General features: G+C 32.1%; 1 protein-coding gene across 1 annotated transcript in view; it reads right to left on the reverse strand.

Moving 5' to 3' along the window:
- LOC130893685 (serine proteinase stubble-like) overlaps positions 1-24,387 on the reverse strand; it is a 115,604-nt gene that overhangs the window by 81,544 nt on the left and 9,673 nt on the right. Inside the window, exon 2 of the mRNA XM_057799981.1 lies at positions 13,042-13,203. Within this exon, the coding sequence (XP_057655964.1) occupies positions 13,042-13,099 (58 nt within the window). The 5' untranslated portion in view covers positions 13,100-13,203. The remainder of the gene's footprint in view (positions 1-13,041; positions 13,204-24,387) is intronic.

The following is a 24,387-nucleotide window of genomic DNA, read 5'->3' on the forward strand; positions in this document are numbered from 1 at the left end:
TGTGTTTATTGTAAGAACAAACATTTTTTCCAAGAAGCTATACTTAACTGAACTGCGACGTTAAAATCTTAAAATTGATCAAAGAGTGACAAAAATCCTAAATTCACGTTCACTACTTTAGATTAATATAGTTATGTTAAATCCTTAAATTTAAATTGTCATTCAACTTTCAGTTTTGGTGGAATTATTTTTCAAAAACATCAAAAATTCTCTGGGCATAATACACTTAACAAGAGTAATAATTAGAAGATGAGTTTCAACAAATATTACGTTAACTGTTGACGAGTCATTTACCTTTTGAGTAACCACTTCTGCAAAGCCTTCAGATATATTTTGACAATATTTCTTATTCGTAAAACGGTATGTTATTGTGAATTCAGTGGCGTCAATTTTTATGAAAATTAAGAGGAACAACCAATAGCGGGGTATGAACATAAACAATATAATGTTTGATGAAAGGGTTAAATATTAAAATGAGGGAGAAAATAGCACAGATGAACTTCTAAAAACAGGTGAAGCGGTATTACTAAAGAAAGTCTATGAACAAATTAGGAAAACATGGAGAAAAGTACGTCCAACGAATATTTGGAGAAATGGTATAATCTACCCAATAAACATAAAAGGATATAGGACAAATAGTGACTATTATAGAGGAAACTTTTCATTAATTGTTACAATACGATAATTCAACTTTGTCACCGTGATCCATAAAATCGTCTGTTTGGGCATCTACCTATGGAGTAGATTGAAAGTTACTGGTCACGTAACAATCCTCGTTGAATGCGTGAATCCTACACCCAATATACGGAAAAACTGAATATATGGGGTGAAATAATAAACGACAAAATAATTGGTGTCTTTTTCATTGAGGGTAAATTAGATGGTCCGACGTATTTAGATTTATTGGAAAATATTATAACTGAGTTGGCTCGGATATTTCTTGATCCAAGTAAGTATTTTCAATGGCATTTGAAAAAAAAACTTCATAATTAGGAATTTTGAGACAATAACAATAACAAACGACAATATTTGACTACAACAAGATTAATTGGCATGAAAAGGCATAGTTTCATCGAATGGCCCCCACGATCAGCCGACATGAATCCTTCAAATTATTTCCTGTGTTGTCACATAAAAATCATCGTTTATGCAGCAAAACCTGCAAATATTCAGAAATTAAAGTATAGGATAACTAGAAAGATAAGAAGAATTGTGCAATCAGGAATGTTGCAAAAAGTATTGCAAAGTTTCAAAAATCGCATGGCTTGTTATATTGTAAAGTAAATGGATAGTATTTTGAACATTTGCATAGCCTTTACTGTATGATTTCTAAAATTAGGGATTCATCTACTTCACAAATGTGGATTTGTGATAAAGATTTGTCTTTGGTTGTCTTCTGCGTCAGCGTTTCGTTAAACTTTTTACGATTTACTGATAACAGACCTTGTAAAGAGATTTGTATCAGCACATAAATTGTTGAAGAATATTCAATTCAATCGTAGCCATCTAAGTGTACAATATTTTTTGTAGCTTTAGTGGAGGTAGGAAATATTGCAAGAAAAATAATTGGTATGTCTTTTGGATTTCTAAAACACAAAATATATAGGGTGATATATTTGAATTAACAAAGTTCATTATTTTTCCGAAAAAAGGCAAAATCTTAAAACAATGTGAATATCACCATAATACCGGCCTTATCACAATACCATTGTAAATAAAAATTTATAAAAATCGTACAAGCCGTTTCCGAGATAATTGAGGCTTTCCATATATAAAACTCACTTTCAGTTTAAAGTTTCTTTCATAATTTTTATGTTTATCGATATATAAATTATAGCCTTAATCTGTTGACTTAAATTCACCTGATACTGTTTATACGCGCCTCATTAGAAATAGGAATCGACAATACCAGAAATATACACTGTAAAATTTTTTGGTAAAATTATCATTGTTTCACGAAACTTATGATGGCTAATATTACTAATTAGTGTGTGTAAATTTAAATTATATTACAAATATACTACAAATATATTTTCGCGTTCCCTTTTTTTGGTTCTATAAAATCGTAGAATCATCCAATGTCGATGATTTCTTTAAATCTTTGTTTTTACGGCGCATTTACGAAAAAAATTATGGAAATAAAAAAAAATTGAAACTTATATTGGTTTCAGGGCTTTAAATATTCATAAAAATGCACTCATCACGATAACTTTTCTCCAAATAATCAAATGAAGTTGTTATATTTTTTTTCATAAACTACACAAAAAACGAAGAAATTGAGAGAAAAATTATATAAAAATGTTGATATATCATGTTTCACAATTAAAAATAATACTAATTTCTCTTAAAATTGGCTTTTTCTCTCATATAATTGTGTCTACCTTTTTTATTAAGTAATAATTGAAGTTATATGAATAAAAACATTTTTAAAATCACTTATTGTGATCAATTGTATAATATTGAAAGTTGAAAAATTGAGAATTTTCACCATTAAAAAAATGGTATCTAACGAAGAAGTGCGTTTATGATCACATTTATAGTCATAAAACTATATGAAATCTCCAGGTGAGATATTTCCCATATTATTTTGCATAAAAATTCATCGAAATCGGATGATTTTTCGATTTTCTCGAGTCAAAAAAGAAGGGACCGAAAGTATGAAATTACCAAATTATTTTGTTTGACAAACTGAGCTCAAGTTAATTGAATGATGAAGTTACAGCACTGCAAAATAAATTTCCTCTTCAATTGAGTATACAAATTTAAAATTTAAAAAATAGTAATTAAAAAATGATAATTTTCTAGTACCTCTCAGTGAATTATATGAACCGTTTTGTGATTTTTTAAATCGGAATTTAATTATTTTGTTTAGAAACTTTACTAAATTGTTGTGCTTCGAATCTTCCTACAAATTTTTGGTAAAATGACTAATGAAACTTTTAACAGTGTACTGTATCATTTCAATGCATTATCTACCTAATATCACACAAAAATTATAATTTTATTAGACTAATAAAATCTCCCCGTCACTGGCTCGTCGTATAATTCAACTGAATAATTTCAATTTAGTTCAATTTCTTTGGTTGTTAACTGGAATTCACATCTCTTATGAAATATATCAATAATTAAAACACGTAATACAAAACTTTGGATTCACTTTATAGCTGATTTTTCATTCTGTTCGTCTGCCGTGTAATCACTTTCTACTTACACTTTTCTGAATTATTGAAAAGACAAAAAAGAAATTATGCAAGAGTACTTATTCATGGTAAGTGATATTTCATTCTACGAATGCTTAAGTACCCTTCGAAAACAATTAAAATCGGATTAGACGTTTATAAGTTTACAATTATGTGAAGATCGATGGAAACCAATGAAAATGTAGATTGCGCGACAAGAATCAAATTGAATTTCGACAATTGCATCAAAAATGATGAACAAGATTTTTCATTTAAATGGCCAGTTAGCAACCCGTGATTTTATATATAGGATATTTACATAGTTTACCAATCTATAGAATTGCTTCTGTCACTTTTATTACTAGATTTTGTAGTGCTCGTACTAGTTCATACATCTTCCAATTATTTTGCTTTCAATTGGGTCTTATTCGATATTTCCTATAATTATCTCATATTTTATCATCCAACTTTGTTTCCTCTGATATTTTATTTTAGTTGGTCAATCAATGCTGCTGTTTTCCTCATTGTGACTATTTGTTCATTATCCAAGTTCCATTTCCACTGTTCTCCATCTTCTATGTAAATGACTCCCAGGTAATCAGATGTGCTCTTACTATGGTATTTATTCATTTTTCAGCTTTTTCCCATTCTATTAAATGTATCTACTACTCTTATTATATCGTCTGCGTAAATCAATCGGTCTATTATCAGTTATAGGTTTCTGCAGCAAATTATAATCTCCAGTTTATAGTTCTCTTATTTTTTTCGTCTCATCATAATATCCATGACTATAATGAACAATATACTTTATAAAAAAATCAGACAAAGCAGCTCGCAGATGCCACCAAGTGACTCGCCGATGCCTACAAGTGACTCGACAATGCCTCAAGTCAACTTGCCGATGCCTCAAGGCAACTTGCCGATGCCTCAAGGTGACTCGCCGTCTCTGTCAGGAACTTTCCCCAAGTCTGTCGTTGCTGTCGTTGATGTGATGTGATTTGTGATTTGAAATTTGCAAATCAATATGTTTCGTTTTTATACATCGATATTAATTGAAATAATTAACCAGGATATTCCAATACTTTCTGTTAGCTCAGCATAAAACTATTCAATTCAATCCTTAGATAATTCTATTCCAATTGGAGTTCTTCATGTTTGCCTAGACTGTTTGCTAGGTTTCTTTGAAATTACTCACTGATTAAGCAACTTAAAGGTTATCAGTGTTCGATGAAAATTAAGAGATAATTGATTTTAAAAGTTTATTTAGAATTGTTTAATCAAATTTATAATTAAAGAGCTGACCCGGTGAACTCTGTTCCGCCTTAAAGGCAATAAATAAGCCAATTTTCAATGTCTCCCCCAAATGACGTCATTTGGAAATAACCATTGTATTTTTGATTGTTTGTAAGAAAGTGGCGTGATTCTGGTGTTTCGCCATAAAGCAATGAATACAATGGCAATTTCACTTTACCACTAAGGCAGCATAATCCTGGCGTTTCTCCGGAAAACTTCAATACACCACAATACTCGCAAGCAACGTCCATTTGCCCAATGCAAACGCCAGGATGCAAGCTGTAATCAGTGCTGCAATCCTATAGAAGCTGTGCTCGATTCAAATCCGCACTTGAATCTCTTGTTCTGCGTCGCAAATTATCTATTTGTTGACCTCTTTTGTTCGCTCCACGATTTTGTATTGTCAACCGAGCCGTTTCACGGGCTGCCTCACTTTGCTCTTGTGATTGAGAAGCACGAAGTCGAGCCATACTAACGCGGCGCTGTTCACATGCAATTTCTTGTTGTTCTTCAGTCCTTTCATTTGCAGTGTTTCGTATCCTTCTTGCATTACCGCTTTGTTGGGAAAGATTCGATCGTCTTGGTCACGGCATTAGTAATTAAACTTCACTTCACTTCATTCAAATATCTATTTCAAAACTCAAATTTTCAACCATTCATTCATAGACAAAATTACTTAGCTGTCTGAGGTGGTTATTACTTAAGTTAAAATAACTTACGTACCCGACGTACCCGAAAAACTAATAAATTTAGTTGTGTGTATCTGTCCAATTGAACTTTAAGTGAATGGCTTGACTAAATATTTTATGTACTATTTAAAAAAATTAATGACATTAATTAGTAGAAATTAGAATTAGAAACCACATTGTGGTTACTTCTTATTTCTAATTTCTTACAAAAGTATTAATATTCACTTTTAATGGTTCTAAATGTTCTTGATTTTAGATCTCTTCGGTTTTGAAACTAGCCTTTTAATAATGCCGAAAGACCGATAAAAACTTGACGTTTAGGCACAACTTCAGACTGTAGTCGAATCGTCAATTTTCTATCGGTCTTTCAAGGATTATCGAAAAGAATAGTTTTAAAACAGAACAGACCTAAAATCAAGAGCATTTTGAAGCATTGATATATCAAAATATCTAAGAAATAAGGGATTAAAAAAATTTATACCGGTATGGATAAAATAATGTCAACCTATCTTAACATTGAATTTACATATAGAACTGAAGCCAAACAGAATCTGAAAAATTCCGAAAAGACTGAATTTGGGTCGAAACGTCAAATTTTTTAACGGTCTTTCAGGGATGATTAAAAAGACTAGTTTTAAAACAAGAGATCTAAAATCCAGAACATTTAGAAACATAAACATATCAAAAGGTCTAAGAAAGAAGATATAAAAGAAATTTATACCAGCACTTTTATCTACTATAGTGTGTGCTACCATGTATTTTTAAACAAACTCTAAATTTCGAGATACTTGTCGATTTCTAACAGGTTATTTGGTACGTTTTTTGCATGAACTACATAAAAATATTGGCAGGTGAAAATATATTCAACCAAACCATTAATTAGCTTATAAAAATAATAATAATGTCAAAAATAATGATTCCTGTTGGCGTCAAATTTCGTATAACCGGAAATTTTACTACGTCCCCTTGACCTTGTTTTATCGGTAAATTGATATCACACCCATTTTACTTGTTGAGAGAACCGCAACAAATTGGAATCTTCACCTTCGCTTTCAATGAACCAATTGTAATTTCATTTTCAAGTGAATGTTTTTTTTTTAATCATCAAAATACATTGATAACACATTGATAATATTTTAACAATATAATGGGAAAAGTTTTATTATTGTTGTCATTATATGTTGTCATCTCGCTTATTTTTAAACAATTATTGGAAAAAAAAGTTTAAAGCCTCGTCAGCCACAAGAGAAATTTGTGGAATAGAAGGGGACGACTCAATTGAAGAGCGAAGGGCACAGCGTTGTTTCAATAGTGGAGATTAGACGCTTAGCGCTCATTCCACCTACATGAGATATTAAGGTGGCAAGGGATGTGAGAAGGAACTAACCTAGTACCAGTACTGACCGATTATCACACTTCCTCTGATCTCTTAAAGGTAACATACATCTTCATTTAAAATCTTCAAGTGCGATCTATAAAAGTTGTCGAATAGTGCCACACGAATGAACCGAGATTTTAGAGAAACGGCCAGTGAAGGTGTGTGAACAGTTCTTTGTCCTGTCTAAAGATGATCGTTTATTACTTGTTATTTGAAATCTATTTTTCAAAACAACCTAAACATGGAAAATTAGTAGTTAGACAAAGGACAATTACCAGAAATAGACAGATTAAAATCGAAGAACTTGGTGGTATAGATCTCCTACTAAATCCAGCATTTGATCCCAAACTTGCTCTGTCAGATTACTATCTATTCTGATATACAGTGAAGTTACTGCTTGTAAAAAATATTGATTCAAAGTAAGTGTTTAAAATACAGTAGGACAATTCTTTGCATCTAAGCCCAATGAATGAATTTACTAAAGTTGCTAGAAACTTGTCATATTTATATTTCCACTTCCTTTTAAAAATAATGAATGGAAATCTGATGGTGATATCTTGGGCGTTATTCATTGTCTTCAGTTATAATTTTCTGGTACTTATTTGGCGATGTCCCCACAAACTTCTAAGAAATGACCTTGATCTACATATATGATGAAAAATGACAATCTAAGATTGAAATAAGTAGAAACTTCATTACTTTCCGGTTTTTATAATAATTTTTTGCTCAATATTGTTTACGCGTATCTAGAAAATTTTATATTAGTGTTTTTAATTGGTTTTAATAATATTTTATTCCTAGTTATCTTTAATCTTATTTTTCCAAAACACCCTTTTATTTCTTTTCGTGACGATTTGTCATGATTTTGGGTCTGTTTTCTTTGAAAACAAGTTCAAAATAGTATGTAAAAAAATATTTTGATAAAGACCAAATTATGTCGATACGTAAAATTTTTTACATACTGTTTAAAGTGATTCTCATAGAAAAGACAGAAATCATCGTGATAAAAATTTATTTTTATTTATTATTTTAATTGGACCCCATCATTTTTCAAAACTATATTTATATTATATTGTTCGTTATTCATTATTTTACCCTTTTTATATGCAGACCTCTTCTGGAAATCATACAGCGCAGCAGTTTGAATTGAGAACTTCAAGGACTATATTAGAATTTGAAACACAATTTTATGCCGTAATTCAACACAGGTTTTGATAAGTCTTTGTACACTGCAAGATTCGATTTCATTAAGAGGTTGTTGGCCAGGTTTTTTGAATAATATTATTTGGTACATTTTGAACGCCTTAGACTAATAACTCATTCTAGGGACTGCGTTGTACTTTTGAGTTAAATACTCTATTACTTTTCGGAAACATTTCTAAAAACTTCTACAGAAATCTCTCAACATAATGATAGCTGAGCAATTGCTTGATTCAATTTCAGCTTATCAGTGCTCCTGTTATTTGAAACGTGTTTTCTTGGTTCTTGAATTGCTTTGCTGAAATCTTAAATTTTTCTATAGTTTTTTGGAGAATACTTGAGACAAAAAAATTTTCGGAAAGGTGGAAAGATAATTATCATGGATCTCAACAAAATAAAAAAGAAAAGCTATATATATGGAAACTTCAAATCCCCTTGAGGATACTAGGGGGCAAAAAGAGGAAGAATTAGGGCTGTAAAGGCTGAATAACGGAATACAGAATTCATTTCGAAGAGCAGATTTTAGAGCAACAAAAAAGGATGGCCAAAGAAGTAAGCCGAACAAGGATGAAATAAAGAGCAAGGAAAAGATGGAAGTGATGAGAAACCTAAAAGAGGCTGTTCGGGACTGGAAAACGAAAGGAGAAAATGGGGCTGAGTGGAAGGGAGTCACTTCCAAGCTATGGACCTAAAACAACTGTGAAAAGCTCAGGTCTCAGGTCAATTTTAATGTTAAGTGATTTAAACACATTTTCCTATCTATATACCTATCTATTTCCTATTATTGGAAGGTGTTTAAAAAAGAAACTTTTTTTGGATCATACGATTTTAAATTAGTCTAAATTGAGAAGTCATAAATTTTCATAACAAAAATGCAATTCGTTTAATCAATTTTATCAGTATGTTTGGGATAATTTCTTCTTTTCATATAATTTTAACAACCTCTTATTTCGATCGCAAGTGGTGTATCCGTTATTCAAAATTAGTGGTTTAATATTTTAAACGGACCTCGTTAATGGCAATAACGATGTATTTTTTTAATTAGCAGAATATTCACGATGAATATGATGACAAGATTATAAAAGGCCATTAGTTTTAATTATCAGTTCGACGTATTCTACATCATAAAATGAATTTACGGAGAAAGGAGTTATTGTGCAAATCGATAGTCCTAAATTTCTCACGATTCTTCGAAGGTCAATATCTTCCGTCTGTTCTTCTGAATTTTTCTGATAGAAAGTGAATCTCTCATTTCAACAATTCGTCATAGTTACTTTTGAAATATCATTGTCAACTTTATTATTCAATAAAATATTTAAAAAATGTTTCAACTTTTTATAATATTCGTTAGATGAGGAACGGTGATATGAATTATTAATTTAATAAAAAAGGAGTTTGACATAAAAGGCTACAAGTATTCATTCATTCAAAAATCCTGAAACTTCTCTTGAATAATTTTTATGACAGCTACTTCAATTTTATTCATTATTTCGTCAAAATCTGTTGGTAATAGAGATTCTTGCGAAGTTAAAACCTGCGCTGCTATCGGGTACAGTGACTTCCACCAATCGCATTATATCATAAAAGTAAAACGTATTATCTGCTAGTAATACCTTTAGTAAATTGTACCAAAGAAAGAACAATAGATTTTGCAGTACCATCTACAGTTACTTCATCAAAAAAAGAAGTTCTATAAACTAAACACCGGGAAACGATTCTAAAAACATCCAAGTCTATCAATTGTCTGAGACGTTATAAGCCCAACAAGTCTATTCTGTACTTCATTGTCATTGGCACAAGAAACATGGTCTGTAGACTTTAGAGCCTGGAACAACTGTGATCTATAGAGACGTAGATGTGAACATTGTCATGAATTTCACTTTCACAAAATCACGACTAGCCTTCCGACATGATTTCGTTGGACTACGCGTTCAATGCTATTCTCTCTAACTCTTGATAATCCCGTATTAATTTTTTTACATTGACAGCCAGTAACCTCAAATTAACTATTGATACCATCTGAGTTTGTTATGTGAGTCAATTCTTGAATTTAGAACAATTCACCATAAATAGAAGAATATTCTCCTGAAAATGCTTAGGCTTGTACTTTGGGATCTAGGGAATAAAGAGGTCTGAATATGGATTGACTTAGTAACATCTCTACTGTTAAGCTTTACCTTGAGAATCCTGTCAAGGAGGTACGTTCATTGGATGCTGTTGAGGAGCAGTATTTGGATCCTCTCGACCATAAATACGTGTATCTTAAATCTAGTCGTACACCTTGACAGCCGGCGCAATGATTATAATCTACAGAAACTCGACGTCCACTAAACCTCTTCTTAAACATTAGAAGATTTCATGTCCGACAATAATCTCAAGTACTCTCTTCAGTAAAAGAACTTAGTTTTCTTTAATGCTTACACAGCTGCCGATTGGCTTCCGCAGCTCCTTTCAAAATAAATTTGGCGCCCAAGGAGATAAGAATATTCATGAAAATACCTTTTTCAGCAACTTCGTAATGCACTGCTGATAACTTTCGGCAATTCTTCAATCCAAGGTCGGTCAATAGTTAAAGAAACAGGTTTTTTTAGAATAACAAATAGTCTATGGATAAGCATTAATAAGATGAAATATAATTTGGCATATTTGGACAAAGACATGAAAGTTGAACTGGTTTTCATCAATTATTGTGTTCGAGTATATATCAAATTATATTCAAAACTTCCGTATTTTTTTCATTAAATTAATAAAATGTGTTGCAGATTGTAGAGATTGTCTAAAACTATGATTGGCTCGAATCGTTTTCATAAAACTCATGCACACACAACACACTGTCCGCTCTCGAGAAACGCTCCATAACGGCTTAACCCCAAAAGTCAGGCTACCAATTTACATACATTCGGCGCCCCTGCCAATAGCTGCGATCGAGCAATAAGGACTTTTCTTGTATAAATACAAAACTTGCTAAGAATGCAGTTATTTTAGCGAACAAAATCTAGGGACGAGCTGCTTGTAAACAAAATGACGAAGGGGGACACAAGATCTGAAAATCAAACTAGCAAAGACCAAATTTATGATATTCAGCAAGCACCTCCACAATGTCACAACTCTAGAACTTAAAAGTGACGATATTGAATTAATCCAACATTGAAATGTCATCATAAACATCATAAACCAAAGAAGATCTGCTAATGTATCAAGTAAAAGAGAGATTTATGAATCTATCGAAGCATTGTCGCCTCTATAGATACCTTAAGGCGTTAGATTTAGCAGACAATGAGGAGTGCAGATTTTATTGCACAGACCCCTTCATCTACATTCTGTCACAGTGTGATACAATACGGATCTACGGAGCTCTACCCCAGAGAGCATATGAAATAGAAAACTAACATCTCTAGATAGAAGAAAGGGGGACACAATAAATCCTTAGCAGTGTATATGATACCCCAATGTCTACATACATACCTAAATACATACAAAGCAAGATAGAAGAGAAGAAAGTAACAGTCATGGTCCAGAAAAATTTGATATTCGAGATCAGCTTTTGCTATGGTGATTGCCAACGTTAAAAAAACCGGACAATGTACATGAAGAAAAAAGAATAGAAAGGGCTTTATGAAGCGAACAAATTTCACCCCAATCATTTGAAAAGAAAGTTTCAGAAAATTTTGATAATCATCTAGTTTGTGGAGAATTTTCTCGAAAATGCGACTATAGAATAACGGGAAATCGAAACAATATGATAATCAGCCTTCTTAAGTGTGAATGGTTAATTTTCGAATATGAATTTTGGTTTGAATTATCAACAAGATTCAAGTAACTGAAGGGCAGAATTTTGAATATGAAACGAATTCTTCATTTCAAGATATTCGTGCAGATCTAATAATAAATAGTAGTGAAGAAAGCGCAAATTTTGATGGATCTTATCAGTTACTAGCTTTCCAAAATTATATAAAAAAACTGAATCACATCGTATTTAAGTGGAGACGTTATATTTATGTAGCTCACATCGTGGAAAAAGTTTTAAAACTTTATCTTCCTTCTTCCGGTTGTAGCATACACAATTTTTGAAATATCATCAATAACCTCCTTCTTTGAATCACTCCGTATGCTCCAAATCAAATTTTTTCTTCTGTTGAATAACTGTGTAAAATACTTTCCAAATTATCATGATTAAATTTATATTACAGTCAATTTGAAAGATGCAAAACACATCAAAGATTCACAACTAAACAAAGTTTCATTATTTTTTTCTGTCCGTCACTTATGCATCACGCTACCATGAGTTTCTAGACCATAACAGGACAAGATGTGTATTTACAAAAAAAAAACTCATTAACTTCAATCTTCGTTAGTTTATTTTTGGCCATTGATATATTATACATAAATAACTATTGCTTATATACCGGAAAATTGAAATGTTACAGTTCTGCCGTCGTATTTGAAATATCTTCATTTCATTATTCATTTTATACGTGATGATATTAGAGAAAAATCACAACAAGGAAATGTGTTATTAAAGAAAAATTTTCAATACAGAAACCAATATAACTAACTAAAATAGTTATGAAAAGACTGTTATACGTACATAAGTTTTTTTAAAAAGGAAACTTGGACACTTATAAGACCTTATGATTAATTTAACATCAAATGGAAATGTACGGATTTTGAATGTGCTTACAAGCTAAGCTTGAACTAGAATTGTATCAGCAAGAAGTTAAGACAATTTTCAAAGCTCTGAAAGCACTCTTCCAGGAAGTAAGATATGTAAGATCTGCCCAATTATCATCGATTTGCAAAAAGTTTTCAACTTACATTAGCTTAACTACAGTTCTATGTACCACAGCCGTCAACTGTCCAGTTATAACCAGGCGATTTTGCTCCACACTTAAAAATCCAGCCTGTGTGTATGAACCGATAACTGTCCCCGGTCAGTTAACAAACATCTTTATGGTGAGCCATGGCAGCTTGGTTATGATCGAACACATATTCCTCATTTCTAGGCATTCATTTTCTCTGCCAGATAGGGCAAAAGGTAATTAACTAAACACTGTAGAGGATATTCGAAGCGAGAGCTAGGCACCCATTCCATGCGTGGGACATGGGAGAAGATGGAGCATTCATTGATTTTGATAAAGTATCATACACGTAGATTCACGCGTTTAAAGTATGCATCACCAAATCATCTCGTCTGCTTGTCACCAAAAAAAACTCAGGTATTGTTTATTATAAAAATAAAGATTTTTTCTGGCGGTTTCCAACCAAAAAAAAAACTAGAACTAGAACTGAATATTTTACTTACCTCTAATTAATTGTTCCAATGTTCTGTTATCCAATCTTCTATCCGATCCCATGTTCATCCTAACAAAGATTATCTTAGAAAGAAAAGTGTATCTTCACCTCATATTCGTTATTCTTTGCCCCTCCAAAAATAAAGTCACATTCATATCAGGTCAGCTACTGTCTGAAACAATTAATTCAATGAGGACTTGTTCAATAGAAACTACAGTGTAGAAGGCACTTTTTTCTCTCTTTAAATTCTTGAAAAATGGGGGAGAAGATGTTACATATTTGATTTGAATTGGAAAATGATTGTACATTTTTTTACATTGTAAAATATTGAGCCTATCTTTGAATGTGGAGAAGATAAAATACGAGGGTTTTCTCAACAATTTTCCGAACAGAGAAAGTAGACTTTATTTACTTAATAATTTTCATATTCGTATGATGAAAATATCTCACCAACAATTGAAATTTCATTACTATGAAACAGAAAATATTCGTAGGGTGCCAGATCTGGTGATTACGATGGGCGGTGGTCAAATAAATCGAAGTGGAGTTCATCAGTTTCTTTAATGATCGCTTGATTACTTTTTCTCAATTCGCCTTATTAATCAATGATGTGTAATGCTCTCGATAGTTGATGGACACATTTTTTTTTTTCGGAACAGGTACGCCCTCTAAAATTCAGTGTTTTGACCATTTTTTTATTACGGTTAAAATTTGGCACACGAAACTATTTCTGAACGTGGAGTAGGTAGTGGGTTTATCGTGCTTATGGACTAGGTAAACGGATTCAAATAATAATAAGGAAGAGTCAATATTTTGATTCTTCTAGTCCCGGTTATAAGTCCTACTGTTTGGTCTGAGTAAATATTCAACAGCTCTCTTTGGTAGTTTGAAAATTCGTTCAAATTGAGTCACACAACACGCACCTTAGTAGAGTATATCGGAGATGCAATTTAAAATGGACGTGATGAATCATTATAGAGTTTCATAAGTTTAGTTCTTTGGAAACGCAAAACAGGCAAAATTAAGTTAAGTTAAGCAGCGATATGTGACTCTCATTTCATGAAATTGTCGACGAGAACTATACAGACGTCAATGGTAGTGTTATTTTGTATTTTTATATGACAAAACTTCAGTTTTAGAAACGTTAAGACACATGCTTTAAAGATGATAAGGTGACATCTGATTTGTTCCAAGTGGAACTAGTATCGTCCGCAAAGAGACAGATTTTACCACTTATGTCTAGATAGGTAAGGTCTTTGATAAACGGAAAAAATAAAACAGTACTAAACCTTGAAGTACAAGCCATAATTTATTGGTTTGTCAAAAGACATCGTTGTATCAACCCTCACAAGCTGACTTCTGTTGGTAATCTATGACTTGAACCAGGAGATGTGCTCCCCTGAAACCGTAGTACTGCAATTTGTTAATTGGAATATTATGATCTACACGCAAGCCTTGGAAAAATCACAGAAAGTTGTAGCAATGAAGGTTTGGTTGCTTAAACTGTAGTAAATTTTATTTATTTATGGATGGGTACTTAGAATTTTATATTTAAACAGGAATTATTAAGATTCTCAATGATCGTAGATAACGTAAGAAAGACTGCTATTAGAAGATACTTCGATTCTCATCCTTCAGGTAAAGGCAATTTTGAAACGAAATGTTCATTAAAGAGGTATGGTGATTTGATATGTGTTCCGGCAGACTCACATTTATTTTAAACGCCAAAAACGTGGCCAGAAGTCCAAAAAAAGTTTCTATTTAGAATTTAGTCATGGAATAGTTGTAGTGTAGTGAAAAGAACTATAGCGTGAAGCGGGGGTCTTTATCTGTGTTTGTTTTATCGCGCAGCGCAAGCCACCAAATGCAGATATATTAACTGTGTGAAATGGATTCTTCTCCCTAAAGTTTGTGCAAATGGGATTTGTGATTAGGTTTACAGAAAAGTAAATTAGTTAAATTCTTGTCAACAGTTGAAGCTTTTTTTCTATTTGTTTGTTGGCATGTTGTAGATAACATATTTGAAAATTAGGTGATTATTTGAATTGACTATGTAATTCATTGGGACTGTTTATAACATTTGCAATTATCAACGTTCTGCCATTTGCAAATTACCAATATTTCACATACTGACGACGGATTCGTAATCAGAGACCTCCAAAAACCCCCGCATATCAAATTTCAATAGAAACTTATGAATTTTTAACAATTTTTGGCCGCCAATATGTTTTTTTTAAACTGTTGATGGTTTCGTTATCAGCTACCGCGAAAACCCATGTATATCAAATTCCAATAAAAAATTATGATTTTTTAACATCGTTGGCCGTCATTTTGTTTTTTGAATTATTGTTGACGGATTCGTAATTAGCGACATAAATAACCTTATTATATCGAGCTTAATAGGAAAGTAATGATTTTTCAACACTGCGGCTTATCATTTTGGAAGCGCCATTATTTTTTTAAAGAACTGTAGACGTTTTCGACGTCTAAAAACCCCACTATACCAATTCTCAATAAATTATCTCAATTTCTCATACTTTCGGCTATGTTTTCGGCTTTAGAAACAATTTTAATCCTACCGATCCAGAAAAGGATTTATTTTTGATGTTAATATTTGTACTACGAAGCTCTGCTAAAATTTCACGCATAAAGGTAGTCTTGCACGGCGTTTTGCACGTGTTGCACCCCGTGTCGTTTAACTATATATTATTTATTTTAACTCGATTTTTACCTGAGATGGATGCAGCTCAGTTAATTGTGATCGCGCAGGAGTATATAATCTGAGGAACCCTCAATACTCAAATCGAAAACGCAGCGACAATATTTGGGGAAATATGAGAAGGAGGATGAACCATTCCAGTAAGTAACGATGCATTTATTTCAATGATTTCGTTCATTTTATTTATAGAGAATGAATTGAAGTAGTATATGTTATCAGATTAAGATCTTAAGGTTATTTTTAGATGACTTGTCACTTGTCATGCGGAAGTATTCTAGTCATCATCAATCAGATCAGGTAATAATGTGTGATATTCTCCATACTCCTGTGTGAACCCAAATTGAGGGCTTTCTTCTTTTATCAGCAAGCAAGAAACTATCATAATTTCTTTAGTATCCATACTGTACATTTCACAAAAATGAAAACTGTATGCGCAGCTTTCGAAATAAATCCGATCCGTTCGTTGTGAACGCTCCGTCCGATAACAACAAGTGCGTAGAGATAGTGCTTAACGAAGATGCCTCATTTCTTATATCATCCACAATAGACCATGTTTCTTTTGCAACATTACGAAAATTGGAAAGTCTCTCTGCTATTATAATAAATATATTCGGCAGCTTTTATTGTCTTATGATAAATTTTTCTGTATAGTTTCACGTAATTTCTGGAGAAGACATTATCCGAGAATTTCCTTAGGTGAGATAAGGATTGCATGTTTGCATTTGTAGATATACGTAAACCTTGGTGGTGGATGAAGATTTATTTCGCTTATTTTTAATTCGCCTTACGGAAAAGAATTGAATCCCAGACTAGTTAGTGTTTCTATCAATCTAGTAAATTCAAAGTCGACAACACCAGAGAGAATGTCCCAGTTATAAAACATCGATGCTCGCATTTTGGAAAATATTTTTCTGAAAAAATACGGTATAGCTTCCAGAAGCATTTTTAATCTTGGATATCACCGAAAATTTTGTTTATACTGCTTCATGATCGGATAGAGATAGAGATAGAGGGTCGATGGGTTTTGGATCATACGATGACACGACATAGTATAGTTTAAGTCAGGGGTCGGCAACCTGTTTGTCCTTAAGAGCGCAATATTAAACTTGAAAATCACCGAGGACACACAATTCACAGATAATCAGCAGGTATAAATTGGTATTAAAAAAAAAACAGATTTTTTATAACTTTATTTTGTTGGTGTCATACATAATGATACATATAATTCAGTATGAAACTTGATGGTCCATATTTTCCGCTAATTTCTTATAATTGGGGATATATTCAGAGTTCCCGTACTTATTTTCATCGTCTGAGCTCCAGAACATTTTATCATTACTATGCGCTTTTAAAATAATTTATTATTTTTAATTCTAGGTCCTCGATATTATGTACCTCGAAATAAACTGGAACTATTTCAAGGACATTATCTTCAGTAACATTGAATGGATTTATGAAAAATCCTAGAACGGGTTCTAATGCTGCAAAATTTTCAAATCTAGAAGGAAACTCTTCTATTAGCTTATCTTTAATTTCTAAATATGATATAGCAGTAAACTTTTCATTATTCAAATTTAAAATCTCAACAGTATATTCTATATTTGGGAAATGTGATAATGATTTTTTCAATACATGGGATTTCAACAATACTAACTTGCATTTGAATGTATTTACTGCACTAATCATATCATCGATATGCTGATTTTTCCCTTGTATTTTTAAATTTAATTCATTCAACTTTTCCGTTATATATGTCAGAAATACGAGGTCAATTAGCCAACCCTTATTTTCTAATTGCTGGTAAAATTCGCCTCTTGATGCAATGAATTCCTTTATTTGTGGCAAAAGCATGATAAACCGCTCGAGTATGTTACCTCTGCTCATCCACTTCACTTCAGTCTGTAAAAGAAGATCTGTGAACTGAACGTCCTCATCTTCTAAAAGTAATTTAAACAATCTGTGTTGGAAAGCTACCGATCTTATGAAATTAATAATTTTTGTTAAAATCGTAAATACTTGGTGAAAACCGATTGTTTTTGCACATAACATTTCCTGATGTATGAGGCATTGAAGAGAAATAATTTTTGGGAATATGGAATCCTGTCCATATAAGGCAAAAATTCCTTTTGCTGTAAAATCAGAAAATACCATCTTTACGAAAACTGTTAAATGTGATATATTTGTCACGTCTGTCGATTCATTCATCTGTAGCAAAAAGAAAATACAGGCTCCTTCACGACGAGCTGAATCGATATGAATATGGGAAAGTACTGCGACTAATGTTTTGAAAACTTACTTGCTTTGCAATAATTTTAGTTTTCTGAAACTTCCGATTATACCGGAAGTGGATCTAAACTTCGTTAATTTAAATGGAATGCCATGGTTTTTATTACATTTTTAGAATATTCACAGAATTTCTATATAATGTTATACAAGGCATTGTATGGTTAAAGTCCACCATTTTCTAATCTAATTATATTTCTATGTTTAAATGGGTCATGTCTAATATTTTTGGGATTTCAGTTTTTCCAAGTTCAAAAACCGTTAATTTAAGATAATATGAATTTACTAACATCCGCTTAATTTAAAGCGTAGAATCCAATGGTAAAGAGAAAAATGAGGGTTGCCATTTGAAAAAACTGAGTTTTCGAAGTTTGTAAATAGCGAAATTCGGCACAATTCTCTGAACACCCTATATAAATTTTTGTCAAGGTTTTCACAGATTTTAAAAGTTGTAAGTGTTATTTGACCAAATTCCAAAAATATTAGACTTGACTCACTTAAATTAAGAAATATAATTTTTTGGAGGGCTGCATGTGTCCAAAAATTTCGAAAATGTGATATAATTAAAAAATGGTGGGCTTTAGGCATACTATGCTTTATATAAAGTTATATTGAAATTTTGCGTAGATTCCAAAATTTGATAAAAACTATAGCTTTCCGTTTAAATTGACGAAGTTTCGGTATAACCGGAAGTTTCAGAAAACTGAAATTATTTTAGCTCAAACTAGTATTTTGGTAAACCCATATAAACAAATTTTTAGAATACTAGTCCCAGTACTTTGCCATATACATATCGATTCAGCTCATCGTGAAGGACCCTGTATAATTTTCCATATCATTTGCCTCCAAATTCTCCGCAATTACTTCAATTCTTCTAGTAACAGCTCTTGCTGATAATTGCAATGTGTTTATAGCTGAAACTATTTCCTTTTTATTTTTAAATTTTTCAAAAAATGAATCACCAGTTTCTAACATAGCTTCTTTCTCCATCTGTAAATGGTTTTTTATTCTTAGCTAGCAAATGCGATATTTTATTTGACGCGATCGTTTCTGCTTTATGTAGTTGCAGTGGTTTAGTATAAAAAACTTTGCTGGTTAGTTATTGATGATTCTAAAGAAATATATTTTTTTCTTCTAATTTCAGAGTTCATTGGATAGTCACTATCAAAATTGGTATGAACGGTCTTAAAATGTCGTTCGATATTAGTTTTCTTGGGAATCGGAGCACTATTATTACACAAAAAACAAATGCACTTCCCTTTGTAATCAACGAAATAATATATGTAGATGTTCCCATTCATCGTGAAAATAGTATGTTCTTTTTCTTTTACATTTATCCATGAAGGGTTTTGAAAGAAAAGAATTATTTGGGATTACTTGGTAGTTTTAAATGCACGGTCTATGCGTGGTCTATTCGAAATACGATGACACGCTAACAAAAAATACGTGCGTACTATTAGATACGCTCAAGGTTAGCGAATTGCTAATGTATCGCTCTGGCTATCATACATTCATATTAGTCCAGCGAGAGTGCATTAAAAATCGATCGGGGGCTCTATGGCGCCAGTGGGCGCCGCGTTGCCTACCCCTGTTTTAAGTTATTTTGGTTGGTGTGATAATATTAACACATAATATTAATTCGCTTTTGAGAGGTAAGGACTCAAGTTAACTCAGTAGTTCATGACAGAGTTTATGCACGTCAACGGTGTTCTGTAAATACAAACAATTTATAAGTTATTGAACTAGTTACTTCGGAAAAGCCGTTGTTCATGGACATTATAATAGTACCTCCACGATAAAGATTATAAAATCTAGCTAATATGGTAGATGATAGGCTAGTTGTCACAGTTTTTGGTTGATTCGCTTAACAGAATTGTACGATCATAAATAATGGTGTAGAGTCTTTAACACAATATCTAATCTAATTCCTCTTTTCGTTTATTAGGTGTATTATTTTTCAAAAATAAATACACAATGACAGATCGATACTCATACGATGATCAAACATGAAATAAGCGTTCAAAATGGCTTAAATTCTAATCAGAATTTCTCAATGTATGCAGCAATATAGTTCCCTGTTTATATTGATAATCGTTGAAATCTTGAGGTCGAAAATCTTTCAAACAATCGGCTCTATATTGCGAGTAACAACCAACAAGAAATCTAAAGGAATGATTCTATAAAATTAAGGCTAAAAAGTACTTTTCTTTATCTATAAATCAATTATATTCCTGTTATTTATACGAGTCGAAATATTTGATCTTTATTAACATACTGTCAGCTCGAGGCGATTAAACAGAATGTATATATCATCAACTTTTCTATAATATTTAAATTATAATAGAGAAAATCACAATTAAAAAATAAGAACTAGTTCCGAAGACAGTTAACTAGCCACAAAAATTATAGAAGTAGTTTCCATAGCAAGTTAGTATACCGATTGATCCAGGATGGGAAAAATGTCGTAAAAATAATGTTGAGACATGGGAAAAAATATCTCATACGACACCCCGTTTCTTAGTGTGTTTGACGGGTTAAATAATTCTACACTACACATCAAAAATTAATAACATTCGAATGTATAATTTAGAAAATACACGTACTGATTTCCGGACACTCTGTATATGTTGATAGGAAATTTCAAATAGATGTCAATTTATTTTGAGAATGAAGAATGTATATTATATGTAAAATAATTAGATATACCGAAAAATCTGAAGTTACCAATGTTCTGTTTAGAGCAATTAGAATACACAAATTTATAGAACGACTCATATTTTGACCTTAGTGGGTTCAAAGGGGAAGGAAAGTCATAGGCGTGCAGCAAACAATATTTGAGTTTAACGTGCCTCGACAGCGCTGCTCATCGACACACAAAAACATCATATGATAGATAAGTTAAATAAAGGACTATTACAAAATCTATTACAGTACGTAAATTATTTATATTTTCTCATGCAATTTGGTGGATTTAAGAAACTTCATGATTTTCTTCATTTCCGTCGTTCAGTTAAGTGTCTCCTTAGGTTGGTTATCATGGTAGAGTATTCTTTTCAGTCGTTGAGGATGTTCTTAACAAACTTAGGAACGTGACAACTTTGGCAGTCATGACGACTTTCTGATAACATCAAATAGCCGTGAGTGAGTTTTGTGCGGTTAATGCGAAATCTTCTTATTGTCACAGCTTCTCTCCTATTCAAAAAGTTTAGGGAAAGGTGAGAAGTAGATGGATGGATGTTATGTAATGCTGTAATACTCTTGCTTCATATAAAGCGCCAAAATTTTTGAATGAGATTTTTGAAGTTATTTTTCAGATCAATGGCAAGCTGAACTGGGATTTCAGGATTCCTTGTGGCATGGCGATCGCATATTCGTTTCTAGCAATTCCAGTGTGCGATGGAAGCCAGATGAGAGAAACTGTTATATCAAGTGCAAAGAGAGTTTGTTAGGTGTCGTTAATGTTTTCGACAATTGGATGGTCGGTGAATGTGGTTTTAATTGACTGTATAGATGAAAGAGAGTTGGCGATATGTTTATAAGGAGGAGAGATACATTTGGAAGCTTGAAAGATACTGTAAAGTTCACACTGTAAACGTTAGACCAGAAAGAACTTATGAGTTCGTGGTTTGTAGTGACTACCCAACTGACACCGGATTCAGTTTTGGAGGCACTCGTAGAGATAATTAGGTCGAAGGATTTTTTATGCACAATTTCTAAGAATGCTTTCTCTACAAGGACGCTAGGGGATTCGTGTATATTGTAGATGTTTAGTGAGGTATCTAATTTGAGAATATTTTTGATCCAAGGGGTGGAAGAAGACAAAGAAAGTGGAAAGGTCAACGATATAGAAAAATCGAAAAAACCCCAAATTTTGACTTCGGGAACCGAATAACACAATTAGTATCTTTATTTGTGAATCCTGAATCTCCTTCAATATTTGACTCTCTAGCAATTTTTTTACGCCTCAACTCATTTAATTTAATCTATTATTTCCAATCAAATCCTGTGCTCAAAATTCAGCAATTTCGATGTTAATTACGATATAACCTGTATATGATATTATTAATACCTCCATATGTGCTCCACACCTGCGTTATAACGTGCTACTTAAGAATCGTACCAAAACAAGTATGGGCGATTTCACTCTTATATATTATCGATTTTTCATTATATCTTCTGAATTGAGTTCGTTTTTTTAATACATATTTCCAATCGCTCATAAAAAGCTAGTTTTCAAATGAAACCAATCGATGAACAAGCACTAACAATAGCGGTACGTTTTTATCTATATAGACACTTTCGTTAAATGGATATATTAACGAACATTAAGGTAGGTTTTGAACATGATATTGGTAGATAATTACCATAATTTTTCGATAATTATTAACAATTTCTATATATATATATATATATATATATATATATATATATATATATATATATGAGTTGTGCAGTTCATTAAATAGCTTTCTCCGAGAAAGACATTGAACCGGTATTTTTACCAATTATCTTGTAATCTGTATCTGTAACAAATTTTTATTATGCTTTCTTCTTCTCTTTTTACACAACAAAAACCTGGTTTAATCAGTCATTTCTGAAAAATGATCGTTCAACTTCATTATGAAGAAATTACAGTTTGTATATCTATAATTATTTGATAATTTATCTAATTATATTATTTTATTTAAGTTTTTATTACATGCAGTAAAACTTCTACGTTTAATATTCATTTATAAAAATTGAAAAGCATAAAAGTCACATTTCCTACCTAATTTATTTGTACAAGAAAAACATTTAGTTTCAGCTCCAGATATACGTTAATTAACTCTATTGGAGACTATCTGACCCGGCAAACTTCTTCTGACTCAATCGATGAATAAGAAGCCTGAAGTTTTGTGTAAAGTAAACTTAAAACAAATAAAAGGAATACTTTTTTTATTAGAACAAATAAAAAATAGTGCTCGGTATGAATGAAGTTTTATTATTATTTTCTTTTAATTACACATGAAGTTGCTAATTTACAAAACAGAATTTTCCTGAAATACTGGCTATTTATAAGGTTTCAATTTGATATTGACAGACTCATACAGTTATTATACAGTCTGTTAATTTAAAGCTGACGGTTTTCCGACGCGACGTATAATTATCAATCCGCGAAACAGGAAAACTCGACTTGCCTTGCTATTTATTTATAGTCATTACAAAGGTCAGACTTACCGGAAATTGTGAGCGTTTAATGGTAAATACGTTAGAATCATCGAAATACGCGGGATCAAAACATCCCTCTCTTGTATTTTCCTTTTATGATTGTTGCCTCAATGACGTTATTCATGATCTTTTTCACAGCCATCTTGTTCCATTGCATTGTAGAAGTTGATTATTGCTATGCAGCATGATGACAACTGCGCTTGTGAGGTGGTAATCCAGGCAATTCCAGTGAATTTAAAAACTCCGGAAATCCTAAATGAGTCAAAATATGCGCAAACAATGTCCATTGCCCAAATGCGAACGCAGTTATTGTATTGAAACACTATTCAATTGAAATCACTACCTCGCTTTGCTTCTGTGAATGAGAAGCACGCAGCCAAGCCATGCCAACTCGGCACTCTTCACGTGCAATTTCTTGTTCTTTTCCATTCCCAATGTTTCGAAACCTAGTTATTGCATCAAGGCTTTATCGAGAAAGATTTGATCGTCTTGGTCTCGAAACAGTTAATGAAAATAGTGGTTAATAAAAACTCGAATTAGGTCAAATTCAAAACGTTATCGCCACTTACGTTTTGATATACCACCTCTTATGTCACGACCCACGAAAATGGGTAGAAAAGTATCCTATGTGCCTCCTCCTAGTTCTATGCTATATCATCCCCAGGTTCTTGTGTGAAACTAAAAAACTTTCTCTGAACTTATATGAATGTTTAAGGAAGAGAATTTGCTACTTTTTCGTTAAATAAAAATGATATATACTTGAGTGAGAATATGCATTAATATAAAGTTTAAATTGGTCTCTAATAAAATCGCACCCATAACTTTTCTCCATCCCATAATTGTTTCTATTGAAAATATATTAGTATCCATTAATACTATGATTAAAATTATAGGTAAAATGTTTTTATAATAAGGCGTAATGAAATCCATCGATTTTCTACTACTAGAAAATGATTGAAAAGAGAAATTATTGATAATATATCCTATTAAAATGAAAGATTTATTAGTTATTATATTGCCTAGTCTACCAAGAAATTTCTGATATTGACAATGTTACATAGGTAATTAGCGTAACGTTGAAATTGAATTAATAGTTCGTAAATACCGTGATTTCTGTTTTTAATAATACATTTGTATCGAAAATAT

The sequence above is a fragment of the Diorhabda carinulata genome, chromosome 5 (genome assembly GCF_026250575.1).
Source record: "Diorhabda carinulata isolate Delta chromosome 5, icDioCari1.1, whole genome shotgun sequence".
Classification (NCBI taxonomy): domain Eukaryota; kingdom Metazoa; phylum Arthropoda; class Insecta; order Coleoptera; family Chrysomelidae; genus Diorhabda; species Diorhabda carinulata.